The sequence below is a fragment of the Gigantopelta aegis genome, chromosome 2 (genome assembly GCF_016097555.1).
Source record: "Gigantopelta aegis isolate Gae_Host chromosome 2, Gae_host_genome, whole genome shotgun sequence".
Lineage (NCBI taxonomy): Eukaryota > Metazoa > Mollusca > Gastropoda > Neomphalida > Peltospiridae > Gigantopelta > Gigantopelta aegis.
In genome coordinates, this window is record NC_054700.1 from 17,087,149 (window position 1) to 17,113,063 (window position 25,915).

Below are 25,915 nucleotides of genomic sequence, written 5' to 3' on the forward strand. Positions count from 1 at the left end.
TGGATAAAATAAAAATAGTATATCAGGAACGATATCAAACCTGCTCAAGTGCCCATCTCTATTAAGCTAATAGTTCATTAAGTAAACCTCCGCATGTACGTGTATGCCGACCTTTATTTTAATAAACTATTAAGTGACCACCTGTGTTAAGAGGCCACATATTGATATTTCCAAATCATCTAACATTGTATAAATTGAAGTGTATTAGGCAGTCACATGTCTCAAGTAGCCTCTTCTCATTCTTTCAAAGCATCTAATATAGCACAGAAGACCTGCATAAAGCAGCCACCTGTATTTAGATGTCATCTTTATATTCTCCCATATAACATAGTAATACGCATTCCCAGTCTTAAAGAGTATTCTTGTAATTCTCTCTTCCGTGACTGTTTAACATAGGTTAACACATATATATATATATATATATATATATATAGTAGGTAGGTAAATCTATAGTAGGTAGGTAAAACTTTTACAAGGTTTGGGCCTCAGGTGTTCGGGTTGGGGGCATGTACAGTCTAACCTATGTTAAACAGTCACGGAAGAGAGAATAAAGAATTTAATCATAGTCGTCATACAGAATGCCTGTTATAAGCAGGTAATTGGTTTATAAGATTCCCTTTATGAAGCAAAGCCGTTAAAAATAATTTTATCTTTCATATGCCGTGGAGTGTACTGCTGATTTGTGGTTTGATCTTTCGAAAGGGAATTTCTTTTAAACAGGTATATCAACTTTCACAAGTGACTAACATGTTCTAATTCTTTAAATAATTTCGTAAATCAAGAAGTATATGTTTTATCTATACTGTTAAAAAAAAATAAAGTGTGTTCATGGTTCTTGGTGTCAACTTTCACAAACAACAACTGACAATGAATATTTGAAATTTATATTTAAAAAAGTGGTGACTGGCAGAATTTTAACCTAGTGCACCGATTCACACGACATTTGACAGCCTGCCACCTCAACCACTCGGCCAACCAGACTAGTTGTTAAAGGGACATTCCCGAGTTTGCTGCAATGTTTAAGAAGTTATCGACTAACAGATACTTTTTAACGATTGTAATTACATAACAAATATATTTTTCTGCATAAAATATTAGTGGCTGTATATTAAACGTGTTTCTTATCATTCTAATATCTGTACTAGGTTAAATTTCAATTTATTTCCTAAAATATATTTTTTTGTACGTACAAAATTATTTAAAGACAAAATCCAGTTTAGGCTTCTTACAAATATTAAGACGATCAGAAGCATATTGCATATACAGACACTCATATTCTAAACAAGAAAATAAATTTAATATGTAAGTTTAAACGTAGAAATATTTTATTAGTCAGAAACATCTTACAATGCAGCAAACTCGGGAATGTCCCTTTAAATGCATGGTTAAATTAACCCTTGGTTAGTCTAATATTTTCCTTTTAATAATTTTACATGCATACAAGATAAACGTTAGATTTGATTGTGTATGGGTACCTTTGGTTGTTTTAAATCAAGTGTCAACATTATGTCTTCAATTATTATTTGTATTGTTCAGTGCTTGGCTTTAAAATGTTCTGTTAACCACTGGCTAGACTAAGTAACATTTGAACAACCAGCCTCTGGTCTTCCACAAAACTGGAAGTCTAATTAACCTGAGTTAGGAAAGTATGCCGTCAGACACTCGGTTCAAAACTAATGTAACAGTTTGTATTAAAGGGACATTCCTGAGTTTGCTGCATTGTAAGATGTTTCCGACTAATGAAATATTTCTACGAATAAACTTACATATTAAATATATTTTCTTGTTTAGAATATCAGTGTCTGGTCGTCTTAATATATGTAACAAGCCCAAAGTGGATTTTGTCTTCAAATAATTTCGTTAGTATGAAAAAATATATTTTAGGAAATAAAATGAAATTTAACCTAGTACAAATATTATAACGATCAGAAACGTGTTTAAAGGGACATTCCTGCATTTTCTCCATAAAATAGTTCTACGATTAAACTTACATATTAAATATTTATTCTTGTTTAGAATATCAGTGTCTGTATATTCAATGTGTTTCTGGTCGTCTTAATATATGTAAGAAGCCCAAAGTGGATTTTGTCTTCAAATAATTTCGTACGTATGAAATTTTTTATTTTAGGAAATAAAATGAAATTTAACCTAGTACAAATATTAGAACGATCAGAAACGTGTTTAAAGGAACATTCCTGCGTTTGCTCCATTGTAAGATGTTTCCGACTAATAAAATAGTTCTACGAATAAACTTACATATTAAATATATTTTCTTGTTTAGAATATCAGTGTCTGTATATCCAAAGTGATTCTGGTAGTCTTAATATATGTAAGAAGCCCAAAGTGGATTTTGTCTTCAAATAATTTTGTACGTATGAAAAAATATATTTTAGGAAATAAAATGAAATTTAACCTAGTAGTAATATTAGAACGATTAGAAACACGTTTAAAGGGACATTCCTGAGTTTGCTCCATAGTAAGATGATTAAGACTAATAAAATATTTCTACGTTTAAACTTACATATTAAATATATTTTCTTGTTTAGAATATCAGTGTCTGTATATTCAATGTGTTTCTGGTCGTCTTAATATTTGTAAGAAGCCAAAACTGGATTTTGTCTGCAAATAATTTCGTACGTACGAAAAAACTATATTTTAGGAAATAAAAGGAAATTTAACCTACTTCAAATATTAGAACGATCAAAAACACGCTTAATATACAGCCACTAATATTTTATGCAGAAGAATATATTTGATATTTAACTACAATCGTTAAAAAGTATCGGTTAGTCGATAACATCTTAAAAATTGCAGCAAACTCAGGAATGTCTCTTTAATATACAGCCACTAATATTTTATGCAGAAGAATATATTTGATATTTAACTACAATCGTTAAAAAGTATCGGTTAGTCGATAACATCTTAAAAACTGCAGCAAACTTAGGAATATCCATTTAAAATGTTCTGTTGACCACTGGTTAGGCTAAGTAACATTTGAACAACCAGCCTCTGGTCTTCCACAAAACTGGAAGTCTAATTCACCTTAGTTAGGATAGTATGCCGTCAGACACTCGGTTCGAAACTAATGTAACAGTTTGTATTAATATACAGCAATTTTTAAATTTGCAACGATACCTGTTTCTAATATCTTCTCAAATAATTATATTATTCATATTTTAGTGTCAATAAATATTCTTGGATAAAGCTTTGTAAATATGCACCCCATGAGTTTAGATATACCACTCTCTGCTGAATTGGCTTCCATTCTAGATTCATCAATACATTTTGATTAAAAATTTAACAAATCAAAACAGTAACTCTACACCTGACAAACTTCAAAACATCATGTTTGTGCATGCATATCCTGCTAATCATGCTGATGTGATAACCTGATAATAAATAAAACCTGGCAAAACAATAGAGCATTGTAGTGGTATAAAGCTATTTTACATTCTGGTTGTTCAGATCTGCTCAATACAATGACACTTTAAGTATCAGCTTACACATGAATTATTTATCAATAGTGAAAAAAGAAACAATAACAAAGAAGCAGGATTTAAATCTGATGAGGTTATCATAATGCCATAAAAATATCTGCAATATCCAATAACTCAAATTTGTTCAATGGGAAATACATTGCAGGAATATTTTAACAGCTTTTTCAGGTTATACAATACGAGTATCTGTAATCAAAATGATTCACTCGAGCAGGAAATAAAAAAACAATCAATCAATAATTTTTTTCAAAACTTTTGTTTAGCACATTTATTTTAAAGCTGCAACCTTAAGTATATTTTAGCGTTTAGAATAGAAAACCATTAACTTTCTTCCCACACATCAGAGGCCTAATTCACAAATGTCTCTTAGACTCTGCTAGACAACAGAGCATCCTCTTTGCAAGTCTTTTAGCATTGCACTGTGAGATCGCAAAGTTGCGAGAGTTTAGTGAATTAGGCTCCTGTTCTACGTCAGCAAGTAGAATGCCAGCCTGATGCATTGGGTCTTAAGATCAAACCCCTTGGTGGACCCAATCTCTGATTGTTGGGGGGGGGGGGGGGGGGTCTGTCCCAACCAATACCCCACACCTAGTACATCAAAGAATGTTGTATATGTTGTCAAGCCTGTGGGAAACTGCATATAAAAATATCCATTGCTGCTAATGGGAAAATGTAGTCTTCTAAAGACTATGAGTCACAATCACCAAACGTTTAAAGGGACATTCCTGAGTTTGCTGCAATGTTTAAGATGTTATCGACTAACAGATACGTTTTAACGATTGTAATTACATATCAAATATATTTTTTCTGCATAAAATATTAGTGGCTGTATATTAAACGCGTTTCTGGTTGTTCTAATATTTGTACTAGGTTAAATTTCATTTTATTTCCTAAAATATAGTTTTTTTGTACGTACGAAATTATTTAAAGACAAAATCCAGTTTGGGCTTCTTACATATATTAAGACGACCAGAAATATATTGGAATATACAGACACTGATATTCTAAACAAGAAAATATATTCAATTTGTAAGTTTAATCGTAGAAATATCTTATTAGTCGGAAACATCTTACAATGCAGCAAACTCAGGAATGTCCCTTTAAATTGCTTTCCATGGCATGACATTCGACTACCTTTTTTATTCAGATTACATCTACATATAATATATGGTGTTCCAATGATCAATTGAAAATTGATTGGCTGGGCTGTACAAAGTTGATGATGGATTACGCACATCTTCAATCGACTGTTGCGGGAAATGATAACTGTAATTGTTCCTACTGTTTAGATATTGGAAGTAATGTAAATATGCTTGGGATTGGGTTAGTTTTGTATGCATACATAAAGAAAGCAGATATTGAGTAGATATTAAAGGTAAACTCAGCGATTTTTAGAGTCTATCCTGATGAACACAATAGGTGCATACACATGTACATGTAGTCTTAATGATTAAAATCCTTCTTACATTCATCCGATTCTTACCAATTGTCTAATCAAAAGTTGACAGCTTGGTGCAATCAATTGTAACTGATGATCGATCATGAAATTCCAATTGATTTCAACACTAATTAAAACCGTACTGCTGGTTTTGGTGCATACTGAACAATGTTATACAGTAAGCTTTTTTATATTAAAATAATGAGAATGACAGGCAGAGGGTGATAGATGAGAAAGATGAATGAAAGTGTGAGCCAGCTTTGACGGGATTTGAACCACCGCCGTCAGCTTGATTGTCCAGCAGCTTATCCACAGAGCTCACTTAAAAGTTTAAAAAATGCAATATTGCAGCTTCAAGTGGACACTACCCGACATTATATACAAAAACATTATTGCAAAAGAAAATATACCTGATTATAATTACCCAACAGTTTACTAATAGGATCAATGATACAGTCTGAATTAGAAGGAAGGAATAATTTAACGAAGTACTCAACACATTTTAATTATGATTATATATTGTATCAGTATGTCATATTGTTAAGGAGATAGGAAACCCAAAACTGCCATGTAATGGACTACACTTTCCAACTAGCAGCAATTCATCTTTTATGTACAGCATCCCAGACAGGGTAGTACATACCACAGCTTTACCATTGGGCTACATCCCCCCCCCCCCCCCCCCATCTGAATTATAATACCAACAGATTAGGCTAAAACACAATGTTTTTAATAACTAACATGTGTTTGAATTATATTATATTTGAACACAAAATAAGAAATATGCAATCCACAAACTATAGATGCTTTTTGGTAGATATATGTTTGAATGGATAGCCAGAACAGTGCAAATAATTTAATTATTTTAAATATTTTAGGTTCACATACAAAATAATTGAGCATTAATACCTATTAAAAGGCAGTATAAATATAATAAGATTAAGCTGATCTTCTCTTGTGGTGTTATAAATAATCATAATGTTAGATATCAAATAGCAGTTGTTTAAAATGTGCTGAGGTGTCAAACAACATTCCTTTCCTAGTGATGTCCATAAAGAAAATAAACTATATACTCAATAAGTAGATATTTTTAGCATTTTTCTGGTCAAAGTTTACTCAAACTTTTAGAAATCAAAATTTGTTTACGAAATAAAACACTAGCAACAAATTTACCAAATGTCTATTTGGCTTTCTTTTTTTCTTTTTTTCCCCGAGTAGATTTGATCTTATGAGGTCAAAATTTCTAATGGTGTTTAATTAATTTTATTGAGAATATTTGATCTCATGAGACCAAAATTGCTAAAAGCATTTTAATTAATTTTGCATTATTTGATCTCATGAGACAGTACAACATTTGCTGTTTTACTACAACTACAACTAAGCTTTAAGACAAGAGATGATAAACCAGACCCTTTACGACAGAAAAGAAAAGGACGAATGCACAGTAAAAAAAAGAAGAAAAAAAAGAAGAAGATGCATTTGATTACCGATTATCAGAAAGAAATAACATGATTTTTTAATGCTATGCAACAACACAACAAAGACACCCAGAAAGTGTTCCCTGCTGTGCAGTTTGATTATTTCACAATTTGATCGGCTGTAAATGTACACAAGCCCTCAACACAGCATGACAGCATTACAAATGTAATAATCGTCATGAAAACAATAAGCTGAATGTACAATGTATGTGATGTATTCCACATCTGAAAAATTTGGTACATGTCTACTCTTAGCTGATATTGTTTGTTTTTTAATTCAGTAAGGCACAGTGGTTGAAGAATGAAAATGACAATGGACAAACAAAATATAATAAAATAACATTTTTAAAAACCAGAAATAAAATAGTCAGACCTCGTTAAAACGACCACGTTCGTACCTGGATCACTTTGTCGTTATATCGAACTTGTCGTTATATTGAACTTGTCGTTATATTGAAATTGCCGTTATTTAAAAATATGTTTTGTTTAACGACACCACTGGAGCGTATTGATTTATTAATCATCGGCTATTGGATGTCAAACATTTTGTAATTTTAACTTATAGTTTTTGAGTGAAAACCTGCTACATTTTTCATTATCAGCAAGGGATCTTTTATATGCACTATCCCACAGACAGGATCGCACATACCACAGCATTTGATATACTATTTAATATACCACTGGCTAGAATGAGAAATAGCCCAATGGGCTCATCGACGGGGTCGATCACATACCATTTTTAAATTTATTATTATTAATCAAGGTGCATTCACCGTCATTCTAATCATTCCTTGGTTAAAGACATCTATATGTATGATTGGTGCCTACTTCGTTTACATTATGCCAAAAATATGACTAGACTTGATTGTTCGAAGTTAATCCTTTAACTGAATGACTAAAAGCTTATTTTCAAAAGCAGTACATGTCTACAAATATAGTCGACACTAGTAATTTGGACTTCATGTGACAATGTCGGCTCGCTTGTAAAGAGGCGTCTTCAGACATCGGATGCATGTTTGTTTCTAATTTGCTCTGTCGGTGTCGGAAGGTGTGAATTCCAGTGTAATGAACAGAATTACATTGTTCCCGACAATTTGTAGTCAGATGGTGTACATGTTGTAGTAACGACGGTCGTTGTAACGAGGTCTGACTGTATATAAATAATAAACAAAAAATCTGAAAACTTCAAGAAATATCTGGATTTTGTTCAGCCCTGTGTCTATATAGGAGCAATGTTATTTCGTAAGAAATGTTTCTTCACCAACATTAATTAAAATCCTCAGGTGTAGTCGAAAGGTAAAGCTTAAGAGTCCTTTCAACTCCACCACAGTTGCAAAATTACTCAACCACTAGAAAAATATAGGGTCTTCCCCTTGTATAAGTCAACATGTTTATAAGATTTGAGCTGCAAACACTTTCCACTGAATCCTAAACATGAACTGGAGACTGCTCATAAAACACAAAAGCATTCACATGAAAGAATAGTTTTTTTCTGTTTTTCAGCAAACCAAAAATGAGATAATTAAATTGCTACATGTATGTATTTGCCTTCTTCAGAACTTTACTTTAACACTGTTCACTCAACTGTAGATTTTTTTGGTCCAATTTACCAATTATTTTCTTCACAACTCTGACATGACCATCACACAGAATTTAGTGGGTTTGGGGATTTGTTTTGTCCTGGGGAGTTTTCATACATCAAAATTTCGCTGAAAACATGATGATTTTTGTTGTTTTTGTTATATCAATAAACAAATAATTTTATGATTTTTAATGAACTGTAGATTTTGTGTCAGTTTACCAATTATATTCTTCAAAACTCTGAACATGACCATCACATATTGAGGGTTTTTTTTTGGCAAAACAAAAACTACCGTTTGAATGAAGCAGTTCATTTCTCTATAGGTTAAAAACTCACTGAGCATCAAAATGCAATTACTCTCTGCAGTGATGCGGAAAAGCCATCGCATTGATAACATCAGTGAAACACATATTATCAGTTATTCACCTGAGCATGCTGCTACTGCTGCTTGTACAATGAATGTCAGCCAATACTATAACCACACGGGGGGATTACAAGTAATACATATCAAATACAGATTTATTTCTGTAAATGTTTACCTGTTTTAATGACAGTAACTGGTATTATTTTCACAGCAATGAGTGCACCAATGTCACATGCTTCTGGTGGAGAATCACGGCCTACATTTCCAATGAAAGATGATCACGTTTGTCTAAAGTCTGTCAGTAAAACCAACTATATTAACTTGTGCCTGTGAGTGCACCAATGGTGAAGAATCAGAGCCTACATTTCCAATGAAAGATGATCACGTTTGTCTACAGTCTGTCAATAAAACCAACCATATTAACTTGTGCCTACATTCACTGAAGGTTCAAGTACACTGGTCATGGGCACATCCTTAGAGTTGCTACAGAAAATGTCAAAAACACAGAGGATAACCACAAGTTTTATTTACAAATCCTATCTTTGGATAAAATTGTTTTTCAGCAGATCTTTAGAAGATCCCATTAATCCGTTCATGGCTATAGCTCTACCAGTCACCAGATTTGTCAACTGCGAAGTTTAAAAACATTTGGCGATTTTCTAGAAACAAATTTGCAAAACAATTTCTTGTGATTTACTGAGAAAATCTGGGAGTTTGTACTGTTTTTGATGTTTTGTAGGTAATTTGATGAAATTATGTTACTAGCCCAAAGCTAGCCCTGCATTTACATGTCCTCATAAACAGACTGAAACAAAATTTAATGCTGCACCGTTGTCAATATGGCTAACAAACTATTGCTGAAATCATTTCCCAAATCCTTTCAATCGGGTTTGGGTTTTTCACGGGCCGAACAAATTTGTTTTGCACAACAGTGTATGTGCAGTATTTTCAATGTCTCAATGCACCTCATTTGAAAAAAAAATGGGATGAAAATCTAGTACTTACTTTAGGATTAACTCAGAATAAGTTGGGGGGGGGGTTTAAAGTTGGTAAGGGCTGCTATTTTAATCATTTATTAACAGTGAAGTAAATGACACATAAAACTAACAATTTTGCAGAATTAAATGTCATGGCTACCACAAAAAATGTTCAGTGAACTGTGATGAACATCCAGAGGTGCAACTATAAACCAAGTTTCATTGGCACGAATAGCCACAAGAGACAAGCATCTGTCACAGTTGGCGAGACAAGGAATGGGATGTGGAGGTGGACAGTGAAAGAAGTTGAAAGATAGAGAGAAGCTGCCAGATTGGGACGAAATGAGATGGAATTCAAAGGGGACAAAGGAAAGGGGACAGTGGGATAAAAAGAAAAAAATCAAAAAGAAAAAAAAAAGGAAAAAAAAGACGTTTCATTGCCCAAGTACTCAAAGTTTACGAGAAACCGATCTAAACGTGAAATCTTAACATTAAACTTTAATGCATAAATTGACATCATCGGAAAAATAATACAAATATTTCGCCCTTTTACATGTACTTTGTAATGGTGAGACACAAAATGATACATTTTTGTTTTGTGTAAACTTTTAATTATTTATGCCTTTCCCAGTAAGTTGAGACAAAATGGAAGTTTTTCATGGAAAATACTGGGAGAGAGTATAGACTATCGAGTTCGACAGCTAGTCTGAATATCCACTACTGTGAAGATATATAGGATATTAAATGACCTTCCATTTCGTATCATGTTTATGTCACGAGCTTTAGCGAGTGACAATGAAATTAATTCACGAGGGACATAAACATGATACGAAATGGTAGCGAGTTTAATATGCTATTTATTACCCATAATGGATCTTAATTTGTATCACTCAACTCGTTCTGTTGTAGTGCGCCAATCGATGACATCATCATGTGACGTAGAAGTGTTACGTCCCACTTGGCGTTCTAGTGGGATGTATCACTTTGATATGTACCAAGATATTTTTAACCATACGGGTAATAACGTCTGATAATGCCCTCCACAAACACTAATACAGTAAAGATTTAAAAAACCTGCGGTTAACTAAACGCAATCATACAGTTTTGAAACCTCTCTGTTACTTGCAAAACACTGCAATAAAACCAGGTTTTTTAACCTTTTAATAGGAACTACACTTGCAAAGTGTAAATCAACTATTTTCATAAAAAGAATTCAAGAAATAGAGCAGCCCTTCTGAAATTCTTTTTAAATCTCTTATGAAACCTTTGTTAAAAGATTTTTCTGTAATGTAATTTGAAAATCTTTCAGTCTCTTTTCAGACCATCATAAACGAACTGACGAATTAATATGCTGTCATGTAGATCATGCTACAAGTCTGTCTTTACGTCAATACCAGTATCGACTGGTAAAACATTCCTGCAAATCTTTGATAAGATCAGAGTTGTGAGATTTGTCGCTACGATTTGCCATTCTTTTCAATTCACTGCAATGTCATGAATACAAACAAGCCTGAAACATCTCATACTGGCATCTGATGTAGACTTCTGACAGATATCCAATACCCCCGACATCTGGCACGGCCTTTCCACACTGAAATCCGACACCACCACCTATAACAGATATCCCATAACAATATCGGATACAGCAATCTGGCATCCAATACCAATTTCACATTCTGACACCCAATTTTGTTATCTGATGCCGACAGTGTATATGAAATCAGATGCCATCATTTGATACAGGCTCCTGAAATCAACATCCGATCAAGACTTTTAAAACAAACTTCTGGTATTGATACTGACGTCCAGTACACACTGCTCAGAGATCCGATATCAGCATCTGAAATTTGCATCCGATATGGACATCTGAAATCAACATCCGATAAAGACATTTAAAACAAACTTCTGGTATTGATACTGACGTCCAGTACACACTGCTCAGAGATCCGATATCAACATCTGAAATCTGCATCCGATATGGACATCTGAAATCAACATCCGATAAAGACATTTAAAACAAACTTCTGGTATTAATACTGACGTCCAGTACACACTGCTCAGAGATCCGATATCAACATCTGAAATCTGCATCCGATATGGACATCTGAAATCAACATCCGATATGGACGTCCGATACAGATTTCTGAGACCACCTGTTACATCATGCATGGACACGTGATACAGATGTCTTGTATCGACATCTGATCCTGACTTTTGAAATGAGATGTGGTGTGTAGGTTCTACACAATTTGTTATAATCTTTGGGTAAAACACTTTTCTTCAGTCACTCACTGTCATCATCAACTGTCGGTGTGGGCTTTTTTCTTTTCTTTGCTTTAGGTTTCATATCTTCGTCCTGGATCAAGAAAAGAAATCCATTAATGTACTGAAAAAAAAACATCCCCATAAATCCCCCCCCCCCAAAAAAAACCCAACAAAAACACACCACACCAAAAAAAAACAATATTTATCAGGCCTAAGGTTTTACAAATTTGATGGGAAACACTTGTTCTGTTCCGTGCAGTTTTATCATATCAAAACCCATCGGATACTGTTTTTCAGTTAAAAAGTTAAAAGTGTTTTTGTTTAATGACACCACTAGAGGTAGGTAATTTTTACATATAGTCTTGGGGAGGAAATCCGCTACGTTTTTCCATTAGTAACAAGGGATCTTTTATATGCACCATCGCACAGATAGGACAGCACATACCACCACCTTTGATATACCAGTCGTGGTGCACTGGCTGGAATGAGAAATAGCTCAATGGGCTCACCGACGGGGATCGATCCCAAACCAACCGTGCATCAAGCGAGCACTCTACCATTGGGCTACATCCCGCCCCCACAAAAAAGTAGAAAAAAGTAGGTATTTTAAAGAAGAAGTAGGACAAAGACCAAAATGTAGGAAAAGTAGAATCTCTGGACAGCCTGTTTAACAAACAGGTGGACAGTACAATCGAGTCGAAAACTCACCTCACTGCTGACAGAGTCGCTGTCAGTGTATTCCTGCGCTGGTTTACGGATTTTCTGAGCCTTCGGACTCGTATTGGAACCTTTTCGACCGCCGCGGAGTTTCCGCGTCGTCTTTATGTCCTGAAACTCAATGTCTTCTGCTAATGCCAGCAGATCACTGTACCTGCAAAAGAAGTAAGAGATATAACTAGAAATAAGCAGCACTCACACTGGAAAAGATTTTTGTCTTTGCCAGTTTTCACAAATGTACATTAATTTCTTTGAAAATTAATCAAAAATGGCTAATTTAAAGCAAAATGTATTAGCCAAATACCAAGTTTGTTTTGTTTAACGACACCACTAGAGCACATTGATTTATTAATCATCGGCTATTGGATGTCAAACTATGGTCATTTTGACATATAATCTTAGAGAGGAAACCCGCTACATTTTTCCATTAGCAGCAAGGGATCTTTTTTTATGCACCATCCCACAGACAGGATAGCACATACCTTTGATATACCAGTCATGGTGCACTGGCTGGAACAAGAAATAGCTCAACAAGTCCACTGACGGGGATCGACCCCAGACCGACTGCGCATCAAGCGAGTGCTTTACCATTGGGCTCCATCTCACCCCTAGCCAAATAGAGAATGTTGTATCCAGTTGATATAAAACTTAGCAATTGGCTAATTTGACAGTGTGCAAGGTGAACCCTGAATAAGTCTACAGAACAAATATACCGTAATCCTTTTCATAAATGTACAAATAAAGATATATGCAAGGTATGGACAAGCTTAATGTTAAAGTATTGCCAGAATATGGAAATATTTTATTTAACGACGCACTCAACACATTTTATTTACGGTTATATGGCATCAGACATATGGTTAAGGACCACACAGATATTGGGCTACTCTTTTCGATTAGCAGTAAGGGATCTAATTTAATCACACCACTAGAAATCCACTACATTTTTCCATTAGTAACAAGGGATCTTTTATATGCACCATTCCACAGACAGGGTAGTACATACCACGGCCTTTGATATACCAGTTGTGGTGCACAGGCTGGGCCCACCGACCGAGATCGATCCCAGACCGACCGTGCATCGAGCGGGTGCTTTACCACTAGGCTATATCCCGACTCTAGTGCCAGAATAAAGACATTTTCGAAACATAAAATTAAAGTATGAAAAAAAGTAAAGTTTGTTTTATTTAACGACACCGCTAGAGCACATTGATTTTTTATCGTATCATCAGCTATTGGACGTCAAACATATGGTAATTCTGACACTGTTTTTTAGAGGAAACCCGCTGTCACCACATAGGCTACTCTTTTATGACAGGCAGCAAGGGATCTTTTATTTGCACTTCCCACAGGCAGGATAGCACCAACCATGGCCTTTGTTGAACCAGTTATGGATCACTGGTCGGAGCAAGTGGTTTACACCTACCCATTGAGCCTTGTGGAGCACTCACTCAGTTTGGAGTCTGTATCTGGATTAAAAATCACATGCCTCGACTGGGATCCGAACCCAGTACCAACCAGCCTGTAGACTGATGGTCTAACCACTAAGCCATCGAGGCCGGTATGCTACATTGGTGATTCAAATGTATTTAAAAACAAACTGATTTTCATTTTCATTACTGATATATGGTACCATATATTGCTGTGTATTAGCCGACTCCTTGGATAAGCCGACCTCTTAGTTTGACCCTAAATATCTAGTACAAAATCATCGGCCTTGTGTATAAGCCGAAGTCATCTTTTGTCCAGCTGTATGTTGTATCGATTTCAATAATACTGTCAGCAAATAGACTTGTGCTTTTCTTGTTCATTATATTTGTTTTCCCTTTAATTATTACAAACACGGTAATCACGATCGCAATCAATGTGGCAATGCTAAAATCTATCAGGCTGTGAAAAATAATTTAGAACTGATAAAGCATAACAGAAAAATAAATAATTCAAGCATATCACTGCACACAAGTAATTAATTTATTCACTGGACAGTAAAAAGTAAAATCATTGAGGCATGTTTAATCCCCCACCACACACACACAGAAACAAAATATCATACGGTCTGTGACTGAAGCTGTTCACTGTATATAGTTTGATCATGTTACAATAGTGGGAGTAATTATCGTCCTGAAATTCATATTATGTTTTTTCAGTCGGTAATGTTAATAATCTTAATTTATTTATGGCATTACTTACAGTTTAATGCACCCTCCCAACAAAACAATAATATTAGAAATATAATACTTGTTTGAAGAAAAACACAGTTTTGTATCTTAAATTTTCATGGCTGTTAACAAAACTAAAATGTTGTGACTGAAATTTCAAGGTACAGGGCATTGCCCTGGTTGGGGGTTTAGATGGCGGATGTCAGTGCCATGATTATATCACCATTCAAAATGGTAGTGTTTTACATGAAATGACTTTAAACATGTATTTCTCCCAACCCAAACCCTGTTATTTTTTTTTTATTGGACAAAAACATTAATTTGATGGGTCCTGCAGTGAACCTATATTAATAAAAATAGTCCTATTAGGCTGACATTTGCTGGGGTGTTGTTTCACAAGCTACGGAATTTTTTTTTTTAAAGTTTGCATTATTACTTGATGTTATTTATTTAGGCTTGACCGCCAGCTAATGGACGGGCCAGGACGGCAAATCAAATATTCAAATACATTTACATCGGGTCGCCGTAGTCTTATTGCAAATTCATTATGGTCGTTAAAAATTGGGGTAAAAGCCAATGTCTGATACTGCATTACACTAACGTTGAATAGTCCTTTGTTGATCTTTGTGTCCATTTAACAATACGTAACGTAAAATCTTGCAGTTTTAATACCCCTCTCGCTCATGTAACGTTTTGTGACCATGTCATATTTTACTTTGGGGTCTTTAGTAATACATATATGTTAAAATAAAACGGCAATGACTGGTTGCATACTTTATTAATTAACATTGCGTTGCACATAACAACCCCCACCCCCCCACCCCCCAAATTACGTTTTGTCACACATCCCATAATTCCTACTCTCCTTAGTGCACGTTGAGTAGTTCTCGAATGATCCCATTATTCAATCGTAAATAATAAAGAAGTAACATGCCGCTGGTCGGTAAATGTTAATTTTTCACCGGATCAATATCTATAATATGCAATCTAATAATCTCCCAGTAGAACTATTACATTGTAACAGTGTTCAAACTCGCACGAGCTGTTCGTCACATGGTGTGACATCGGGTACGGCCATTACTTCAAAGGGAGTGAGTAGCACATTTAAATAAGGGGGTTTTTTTCACTTAATTTACAACTACTGTAGTAACGTTTTTTTTTAGGGGGGTTTAATTACAAAAACCGTACCAAACATGATTTTAAATTTTTTTTAAATAATAATAATAAAATATCTGAAGAAAAAAAGTACGAAACATATGTACACACCTTTTTACAAAATAAGATCGTCTGCTTAAAATAGCACAGCAAATGGTAGTGCAGGATGCACATTAAGTCAATACTTTTACTTTCTACATCCGTAAATAGCAGATTGGACGTGTTGCGATGGATCCCAAATATGTGTTAACACAAATGGATGGATTAAAACAAACAGTTATATTCTTCCACCAAAAATATATTATATCAGACAATGTAGGCATTATTACTAAAAACTACGACACAACAGACTGCATCAAAACAGGATACACCTAATTTGCATATCCAGGTCAGAGTTGTTCGTCACGTGTTCATAATCGATCGGAAAACCAAAACGAAACTTTTTCGATGTCATTTTTTAAAAATATATACAATTAGCTAAATTTGTAAACATTTTCATGAGTTCAAGTGAATCTTTATTGGGAAACTGTTGGGTTGAAGGGTCTAATTGGGGAAAAGTTTGATATTGGATTGGGAATTTACGTTAGGGGAATGGGGCCATTCACCGGCCCCAAAATGTATAGTATATACCCTGGGATGGGTCCCTAAAGGGGGTCAGTGGGGCAAAGAAAACATCCGAAGCGATCGAGTTGACATTACAGAAACCGAAAACGGCCAAAGTGATTCTCATTTAAAAAAAAGAAAAAAAAGAACCTGACTGAAAAAATTATTTCCACAATTTCTCTGACGATGGAAATCCGCCTCACGACGGACAGTTAACAGCCATGAATTTTCTATATGAAAGACTGGTCCCAGCACAGGTCAAACAAAGATGGCAGACAGTTGGAAAGAATATCTTTTTACCATTGAAATGACAAGAAAACAAGTAACTTTTTATTATTATTCATCAAACTTATAATGCGTTCAAGAACAAAAAAATGCATAATATTGTATGATTGGGTGTTTTATTTATACTGTGCACAAATTATTGTTACATAACCTGTGAAAGGCTAAGGGTCTGATAAAAATTTATGTCACGGTCAGGAGTATTTTCGATTGGAATTTTAAGTTCCAATTTGTTGCCTCCGTGTATAAGCTGACTCTCTTCTTTTGGAAAGTGTTTGTAGACTTCAAAAGTCGGCTAATACACAGCAATATACGGTACTTTTAATTTTAGAATGTAATTGTTCATCACGTAACCGATTAACGGTTCTCGTGATTTTAAAGTTACGTAGCCAACACATGAACAGAACGGTTCTCGTGAAATATTGTGCACTGGGTATGAACAGAAATAGCATGTGCAAAATGGACAAATGGAATACTTTAAAACTGTAATGATCATAACAAACATTTAGGGGCCGTCCATAATTTTCAACATTTTCACAAGTGTACAAAGAGTAAACTTTTGACCAACCCCCCCCCCCCCCCCCCCCCAAATGTATACATCCCCTAAATGAAAAATGTTGATTGACATTTTTCATTTTCAAAAAGAGTGTACGCTGGCCCCTAACCCCCTCCCCCCAGTGTACGGTTTGTATGCTCATGCAAATGTTGAAAATTATGGACGGCCCCTTAGTTATCAATGACAAGAAGAATATTCTAATTAATTCAGATTGCACTAACTCATTATCTGCGATACTATACGTACTTTGTTTTCTGAACTTCACTTGCCGTCATCTGGACCTGTTGCAATGCCAGCTGAACATTTTCATGGTTTAAAACTGAAACATATATACACAGAGTAAAGTCATTGGAAACACTGTTATGGTAACACCTTCAATTTATTTCAAATTGGTCATTTCATCAGAGTATTGATATTAAAGGCATACTGTCACAAACCCACTGACCTATTTAATGGTCTAACAAAGTATTACCTGAACAAAAATAATTTGATTTGTTCCTAAATGTACTTTATTCAACCATATTCATAACCACCATACTCCATTAAATTTATTAATGACATTTTGTAAAAATAATTGAATTATGGCAATGATCCATAATTGAAAAACTAAAATTGCCGAGAGGGTTGACATGGATTTCACTCCATCATGGTTCAGTTAAGGTGATGCAATAACTAGATTTGGTTACAATTAATGTAATTTTTAGTTATTATCCATTTTTAGAGAAATAAGGTGCTTAAATCCGTGACAGTATGCCTTTAATCTCAAACTTTCCAGGCCTTCTGCCAGAAATTCTTTTTGGGGTATGGCACTATGGAACTGAAATGCAACTGCAATCAACAGGGGGGCCTCCCCAGGAAGAAATTGGCTTAAGTTTAGGCTTAGGGTTATTAAAAAAATGCAGAAATGATAAGAGTGATTAATTTTGTCAAAAGGTTAACTAAAAAAAACAAATCTGCAAATGTATTTGGGTATGGCACTATACCCATTTTACCCTCTGGCAGTAACCCTGCTTTCAATTTTACCGTAACCTAAAGATCCCCAACCACCCATACATGTAGTTTAAAATGTTAGGAGGTATCACTAAACCATTGTTAGCCTTTGTTTTTTCCAAATCTGAGAAAATACCTGATGTAACATTGCAGTCAAACAAAATAAAAAGTTGATTGAGGTTTAACATATATAATAAATGTTAACCCATTTTCAACATCTAGGTCATTATAACTGCATTTCATATGCGACAAAGTCCTACACCTCTGTAAAACTACTGACAGCATTTAAGGAAACACCAGACTGGCCTTGGTGGCATCGTCGTTAGGCCATCAGTCTACAGGCTGGTAGGTAATGAGCGAGTGCTCCACAAGGCTCAATGGGTAGGTGTAAACCACTTGCACCGACCACTGATCCATAACTGGTTCAACAAAGGCCATGGTTTGTGCTATCCTGCCTGTGGGAAGCGCAAATAAAAGATCCCTTGCTGCTAATCGGAAAGAGTAGTCCATGTAGTGGCAACAGCCGGTTTCCTCTCCAAATCTGTGTGGTCCTTAACCGTATGTCTGAAGTCATATAACCGTAAATAAAATGTGTTGAGTGCGTTATTAAATAAAAACATTTCTTTCTTTCTTTAAGGAAACACCAATGGAAAAATATTTTCCTATTCTCTAATGGTATTTGCGCTTTATATGCATTCAAGTAAGAGATACTAAATAAATCCAGACAATTACAGGGTTTCTAGATTATGGTAGCCCCACTCCCATGGCTAGTGATATTCAGTGTTGGGCTAGTAAATAACTACTATTACCATGCCCGACAGGGCTTCTAGATTATGGTAGCCCCACTCCCATGGCTAGTGATATTCAGTGTTGGGCTAGTAAATAACTAATTTAGCAATGCCCAGTGGCTAGTGAAATTGTTTTTGTTCAAATCATGCATTTAAGTCTATTTTGTAAATCTGAATATCCTGCCCCCTCACCTCCCAAATCTATGGGTTTCTTAAGCTCTATTTTCCTCTTTAGGTGATATATACAATTATTACTAGTAGTAAATTTGTATTTACTTAAAGTAGGGCTAGTGAATTTTCAATCATGGCTAGTAAATGTTTTCAATCACTGATCGCATGGCTAGTGTATTGTCATAAACATTCTAGAAGCCCGGCAATTATGAACGAGTGAGCTTTAGCAGGGATGAGACAACTATTTAAATTATGAACGAGTGAGCTTTAGCAGGGATGAGACAACTATTTAAATTATGAACGAGTGAGCTTTAGCAGGGATGAGACAACTATTTAAATTATGAACGAGTGAGCTTTAGCAGGGATGAGACAACTATTTTTATGAACGAGTGAGCTTTAGCAGGGATGAACAACTATTTAAATTATGAAAGTGAGCTTTAGCAGGGATGAGACAACTATTTAAATTATGAACGAGTGAGCTTTAGCAGGGATGAGACAACTATTTAAATTATGAACGAGTGAGCTTTAGCAGGGATGAGACAACTATTTAAATTATGAACGAGTGAGCTTTAGCAGGGATGAGACAACTATTTAAATTATGACGAGTGAGCTTTAGCAGGGATGAGACAACTATTTAAATTATGAACGAGTGAGCTTTAGCAGGGATGAGACAACTATTTAAATTATGAACGAGTGAGCTTTAGCAGGGATGAGACAACTATTTAAATTATGAACGAGTGAGCTTTAGCAGGGATGAGACAACTATTTAAATTATGAACGAGTGAGCTTTAGCAGGGATGAGACAACTATTAAATTATGAACGAGTGAGCTTTAGCAGGGATGAGACAACTATTTAAATTATGAACGAGTGAGCTTTAGCTGGGGATGAAAACAACTATTTAAATTATGAACGAGTGAGCTTTAGCAGGGATGAGACAACTATTTAAATTATGAACGAGTGAGCTTTAGCAGGGATGAGACAACTATTTAAATTATGAACGAGTGAGCTTTAGCAGGGATGAGACAACTATTTAAATTATGAACGAGTGAGCTTTAGCAGGGATGAGACAACTATTTAAATTATGAACGAGTGAGCTTTAGCAGGGATGAGACAACTATTTAAAAATAAACTCTGAAAGGATCTTTACAAACGCTGAAAGTTCTATAGACAATAGTTAAATAAACATCACTTTCCAATATTTAGGACCAAATCTAGTCTTACTTTGTGAAAATTATTTTACGCAAAACAAGCCAAAAGCCGGCATTGGCTACAAAAAGCTGAAAACCACATCCCTGCTGAAGACCCAGTATTTGCGAAGTTTAGTTAGTACTGCGACAGGCTGGTATCTCTGTGATGGCGACAGAACATACTCACATGATATGTTACGACACGTCTGTCGCATGTGGTCGAGATGAGCTAACACCTGGTCCACACTCGGGTTCTCCTTCTTGGAGGATCCGGTTCTGTAAACACACAGTCACAACATTAAATACTGTAAACACACAGTCACAACATTAAATACTGTAAACACACAGTCACAACATTAAATACTGTAAACACACAGTCACAACATTAAATACTGTAAACTGGGGAGGAAAATGATGTGTGCTGTTATAAAGCTTGTATATCATTCACACTACTGTGACTAGCGACATTCCAGTGAGTGATTACAATAAAAACATGTGCAGTTGAGCTTTACTGATGTGATAATTAATTACATAGAGATTATTACACGAGCTTGTGTGTTGTACTGATTTTACGAAACGAGTGTCAGGATTATTGTATTTCCCGAGCGAGAGCAATACGTGAATCCGGACATGAGTTTGGTAAAATCAGTACGATTCACAAGCGAGTGTAATATTTTCTTTATTATCCACATTATCCTAAATAATACTTTCGTGAATAACAAGCTCGGACCATGTCAAAATGTTTCAAACTTAACTAGAAAGACACAACGAAACGACGTCATTTTCCGAAATGACGTCATTTTGATAAGCGTTTACACTGGGGGAAGCCGCATTAAGTTATGACGTCGCTTCACAAAATTACGTCATTCGTTGTGCACGTGAAATCATTATGACACACGCGGGTCACACTGGCTACATTTCCCTGAATATCTTGAACTATGTGGATAATAAATATGTATATTACATATTATATTCATAAAGGGTGAGATGTAGCCCAGTGGTAAAAGCACTCACCTGATGCAAGATCCAAGATCCAAATAATTCAAGGCTTTCTTAGGTAAGTATAATTTTAACTGATTGTATGATCGAAAGTTGATCGTTTGGTGCAAATAGATTATGATTAATGATAAATTCTAACCGATTCCTAACACTAGTTCACACCTAACCTCAAGTCGTAAAATGTATACACAGACATTATTTTCCAGTTAAGAGTGTGCTCAATTCAATGTCGATCATTCGCAAAAATTACACATTATGAACATGCACTGTGGTGCATAATATTGCGAGACATGATTGCAGTGTTAAAGGGACATTCCTGAGTTTGCTGCATTGTAAGATCTTTTCGACTATTAACACATTTATACGATTAAACTTACATATTAAATATATTTTCTTGTTTAGAATATCAGTGTCTGTATATTCAATGTGTTTTTGGTCGTCTTAATATTTGTAAGAAGCCCAAACTGGATTTTGTCTTCAAATACTTTCGTAGTTAGAAAAAAAAAAAAATTAGGAAATAAAATGAAATATAACCTAGAACAAATACTAGAACGATCCGAAACACGTTTAATATACAGTCACTAATATTGTATGCAGAAAAATATATTTGATATGTAATTACAATCGTTAAAAAGTCTCTCTTAGTTGATAACATCTTAAAAATTGCAGCAAACTCAGGAATGTCCCTTTAACTAAATTTGATTTCTTAAAAAAAAAAACGTTTCTTCACCAATGATAAAGTTACATCAAACTCACCTTTGTCTCTTCTTGGGCGTTCCACCATTCAGCTTTGTGAGCTGTTGGAAAATAAGCTCCGCCAGTCTGTCTTCATGTTCCTGTGCCCAGTACTTGAGAATAGACACGGCAAAGTAGTCAGACTTCTTACACTCGCGAACCAGGATGGGACGCACCAAGTCGGCAGCTGGGCTGTAACATTAATTTTAAAATATGTAAATTATGTAACTGAACAGATTTAGGGTTTTTTCAGTAACTGTGAAAGCAATGCTATCTATATAATAATAAAGAGACAAAAGAAACTGAAATCTTACATTTTCAATACACAATTGTACAGAAAAGAAAAACTGGATGTAAACTATCCCAAAAAGTACACTGTCGAATTAGTCACAAAAAGGTAAAATTGGATGCAAAACTATCCCAGAAAGTTTACTGTCAAACTAAAACTATCCCAGAAAGTTTACTGTCGAATTAGTCACAAAAAAGTAAAATTGGATGTAAAACTATCCCAGAAAGTTTACTGTCAAACTAGTCGCAAAAAGGTAAAATTGGATGTAAAACTACCCCAGAAAGTTTACTGTCGAACTAGTCGCAAAAAGGTAAAATTGGAGGTAAAACTATCCTAGAAAGTATACTGTCGAACTAGTCGCAAAAAGGTAAAATTGGATGTCAAACTATCCCAGAAAGTATACTGTCGAACTAGTCACAAAAAGGTAAAATTGGATGTAAAACTATCCTAGAAAGTTTACTGTCGAACTAGTCCATAAACACCTTGTAAGGATCTACTATATATGGCCTTTAGTAGCACATGACTAATAAATGGGTGGTATATACAAATTATCCTTTGTATGTAATCAGAAAGAAATGGAAGGAGTATTAATTGCATGTATATACTTCATTATTACATGGGCATTATTCTCTTCAGGGGCGGGATGTAGCCCAGTGGTAAAGCGCTCGCTCGATGCGCGGTCGGTCTGGGATCAATCCCCGTCGGTGGGCTCTTTGGGTTATTTCTCATTCCAGCCAGTGCTCCACAACTGGTGTAACAAAGGCCGTTGTGTGTACTATCCTGTCTGTGGGATGGTACATATAAAAGATGCCTTGCTGCTAATCGAAAAGAGTAGCCCATGAAGTGGCGACAGCGGGTTTCCTCTCTCTATATCTGTGTGGTCCCTAACCATATGTCCGATGCAATATAACCGTAAATAAAATGTGTTGAGTGCGTCATTAAATAAAACATTTCCTTCCAGTAACCAGTTATTCTGTAATAAGTTATATCATTATCATACTCAATAAAGAAATTTACACAAAAGCTTTTTTTTTTTTTACTTCTTCAAAACTGTCACAGAAAATAAATAAAAAGTGCATATAAAGATATACTCTAATTATATTAATAAATAAACAAATTAAGCAGGATTTCTGCCAAAGGGTAAAACAGATATGGCGCCATACCCAATTTTTTTTGCAGATTTTCTTATTTTAAGATAACCTTTTGACAAAATTAATGATTCTTTTATTATTACTGTATGATTTTCTTATCCCTAACCCCAAACCTAACCCATTTTCTTTCTGGGGTAGGCCCTCCATATCTCCTGTTGACTGTGGTTGCATTCAATTCCACAGTGCCATACCCAAAAATTTCCTTCTGGCAGAAACACTGTTACGGCATATGTTTGCACATTAAAGCCATGAACTAAGATGTGGTACAAACCTCTCCTGTTTGAGTAACACCAATATACTCGTCATAGCCTCTGCATGGGCTGTGGAAAGAAAATGAGAAGAAATGAGGAATAAAATTAAAGCTGTTGAGAAATAATTAATAAAACTGTAATTATGAAATAATGGGAACCAGTTTTACTATGTCATCAGCTGTAAAAGTGCTTGAAATTATTGACAATCGTGTTTTTCCCACTAACCACTCAAATGCACATTTCTGAGCCACTAGACAATCATAATTATCAAAAATACGGTTCATTTCAACAATAACATTTCAAATAATAAATTGAGTAAATGCTCCATTAATATTACAATTACATTACAATACTTTAAACAATGGAACCTGAACCTTTAATTCATTTTTTTCCCATGCTAAAAACCTTTTAACAATATTCAAATAATAATCCAGTACTTGAGTGGCTCTTTAAATCCAGTACTTGAGTGGCTCTTTAAATCCAGTACTTGAGTGGCTCTTTAAATCCAGTACTTGAGTGGCTCTTTAAATCCAGTACTCGAGTGGCTCTTTAAATCCAGTACTCGAGTGGCTCGAGTGGCTCTTTAAATCCAGTACTCGAGTGGCTCGAGTGGCTCTTTAAATCCAGTACTCGAGTGGCTCGAGTGGCTCTTTAAATCCAGTACTCGAGTGGCTCGAGTGGCTCTTTAAATCCAGTACTCGAGTGGCTCTTTAAATCCAGCACTCGAGTGGCTCTTTAAATCCAGCACTCGAGTGGCTCTTTAAATCCAGTACTCGAGTGGCTCTTTAAATCCAGTACTCGAGTGGCTCGAGTGGCTCTTTAAATCCAGCACTCGAGTGGCTCTTTAAATCCAGCACTCGAGTGGCTCTTTAAATCCAGCACTCGAGTGGCTCGAGTGGCTCTTTAAATCCAGCACTCGAGTGGCTCTTTAAATCCAGTACTCGAGTGGCTCTTTAAATCCAGTACTCGAGTGGCTCGAGTGGCTCTTTAAATCCAGCACTCGAGTGGCTCTTTAAATCCAGCACTCGAGTGGCTCTTTAAATCCAGCACTCGAGTGGCTCGAGTGGCTCTTTAAATCCAGCACTCGAGTGGCTCTTTAAATCCAGCACTCGAGTGGCTCTTTAAATCCAGCACTCGAGTGGCTCTTTAAATCCAGCACTCGAGCTCGAGTGGCTCTTTAAATCCAGCACTCGAGTGGCTCTTTAAATCCAGCACTCGAGTGGCTCTTTAAATCCAGCACTCGAGTGGCTCTTTAAATCCAGCACTCGAGTGGCTCTTTAAATCCAGCACTCGAGTGGCTCTTTAAATCCAGTACTCGAGTGGCTCGAGTGGCTCTTTAAATCCAGCACTCGAGTGGCTCGAGTGGCTCTTTAAATCCAGCACTCGAGTGGCTCTTTAAATCCAGTACTCGAGTGGCTCTTTAAATCCAGCACTCGAGTGGCTCGAGTGGCTCTTTAAATCCAGTACTCGAGTGGCTCTTTACATCCAGTACTCGAGTGGCTCTTTAAATCCAGTACTCGAGTGGCTCTTTAAATCCAGTACTCGAGTGGCTCTTTAAATCCAGTACTCGAGTGGCTCTTTACATCCAGTACTCGAGTGGCTCTTTAAATCCAGCACTCGAGTGGCTCGAGTGGCTCTTTAAATCCAGTACTCGAGTGGCTCTTTAAATCCAGTACTCGAGTGGCTCGAGTGGCTCTTTAAATCCAGTACTCGAGTGGCTCTTTAAATCCAGCACTTAAGTCCAGCACTCGAGTGGCTCTTTAAATCCAGTACTCGAGTCGAGTGGCTCTTTAAATCCAGCACTCGAGTGGCTCTTTAAATCCAGCGAGTGGCTCTTTAAATCCAGCACTCGAGTGGCTCGAGTGGCTCTTTAAATCCAGCACTCGAGTGGCTCTTTAAATCCAGCACTCGAGTGGCTCTTTAAATCCAGCACTCGAGTGGCTCTTTAAATCCAGCACTCGAGTGGCTCTTTAAATCCAGCACTCGAGTGGCTCTTTAAATCCAGCACTCGAGTGGCTCTTTAAATCCAGCACTCGAGTGGCTCTTTAAATCCAGCACTCGAGTGGCTCTTTAAATCCAGTACTCGAGTGGCTCTTTAAATCCAGCACTCGAGTGGCTCGAGTGGCTCTTTAAATCCAGCACTCGAGTGGCTCGAGTGGCTCTTTAAATCCAACACTCGAGTGGCTCTTTAAATCCAGTACTCGAGTGGCTCTTTAAATCCAGCACTCGAGTGGCTCTTTAAATCCAGCACTCGAGTGGCTCGAGTGGCTCATTAAATCC

General features: G+C 35.9%; 1 protein-coding gene across 1 annotated transcript in view; it reads right to left on the reverse strand.

Annotated features, from left to right (window-relative positions):
• Window positions 1–10,228: 10,228 nt before the first annotated feature.
• LOC121377180 (integrator complex subunit 3-like) overlaps window positions 10,229–25,915 on the reverse strand; it is a 58,896-nt gene continuing 43,209 nt past the window's right edge. Inside the window, exons 27-32 of the mRNA XM_041505089.1 lie at window positions 23,656–23,704; window positions 21,966–22,136; window positions 20,398–20,486; window positions 17,320–17,392; window positions 12,310–12,472; window positions 10,229–11,692 (exon numbers count right to left, since the gene is read on the reverse strand). Coding sequence (XP_041361023.1) covers window positions 11,621–11,692; window positions 12,310–12,472; window positions 17,320–17,392; window positions 20,398–20,486; window positions 21,966–22,136; window positions 23,656–23,704 — 617 coding nt within the window. The 3' untranslated portion in view covers window positions 10,229–11,620. The remainder of the gene's footprint in view (window positions 11,693–12,309; window positions 12,473–17,319; window positions 17,393–20,397; window positions 20,487–21,965; window positions 22,137–23,655; window positions 23,705–25,915) is intronic.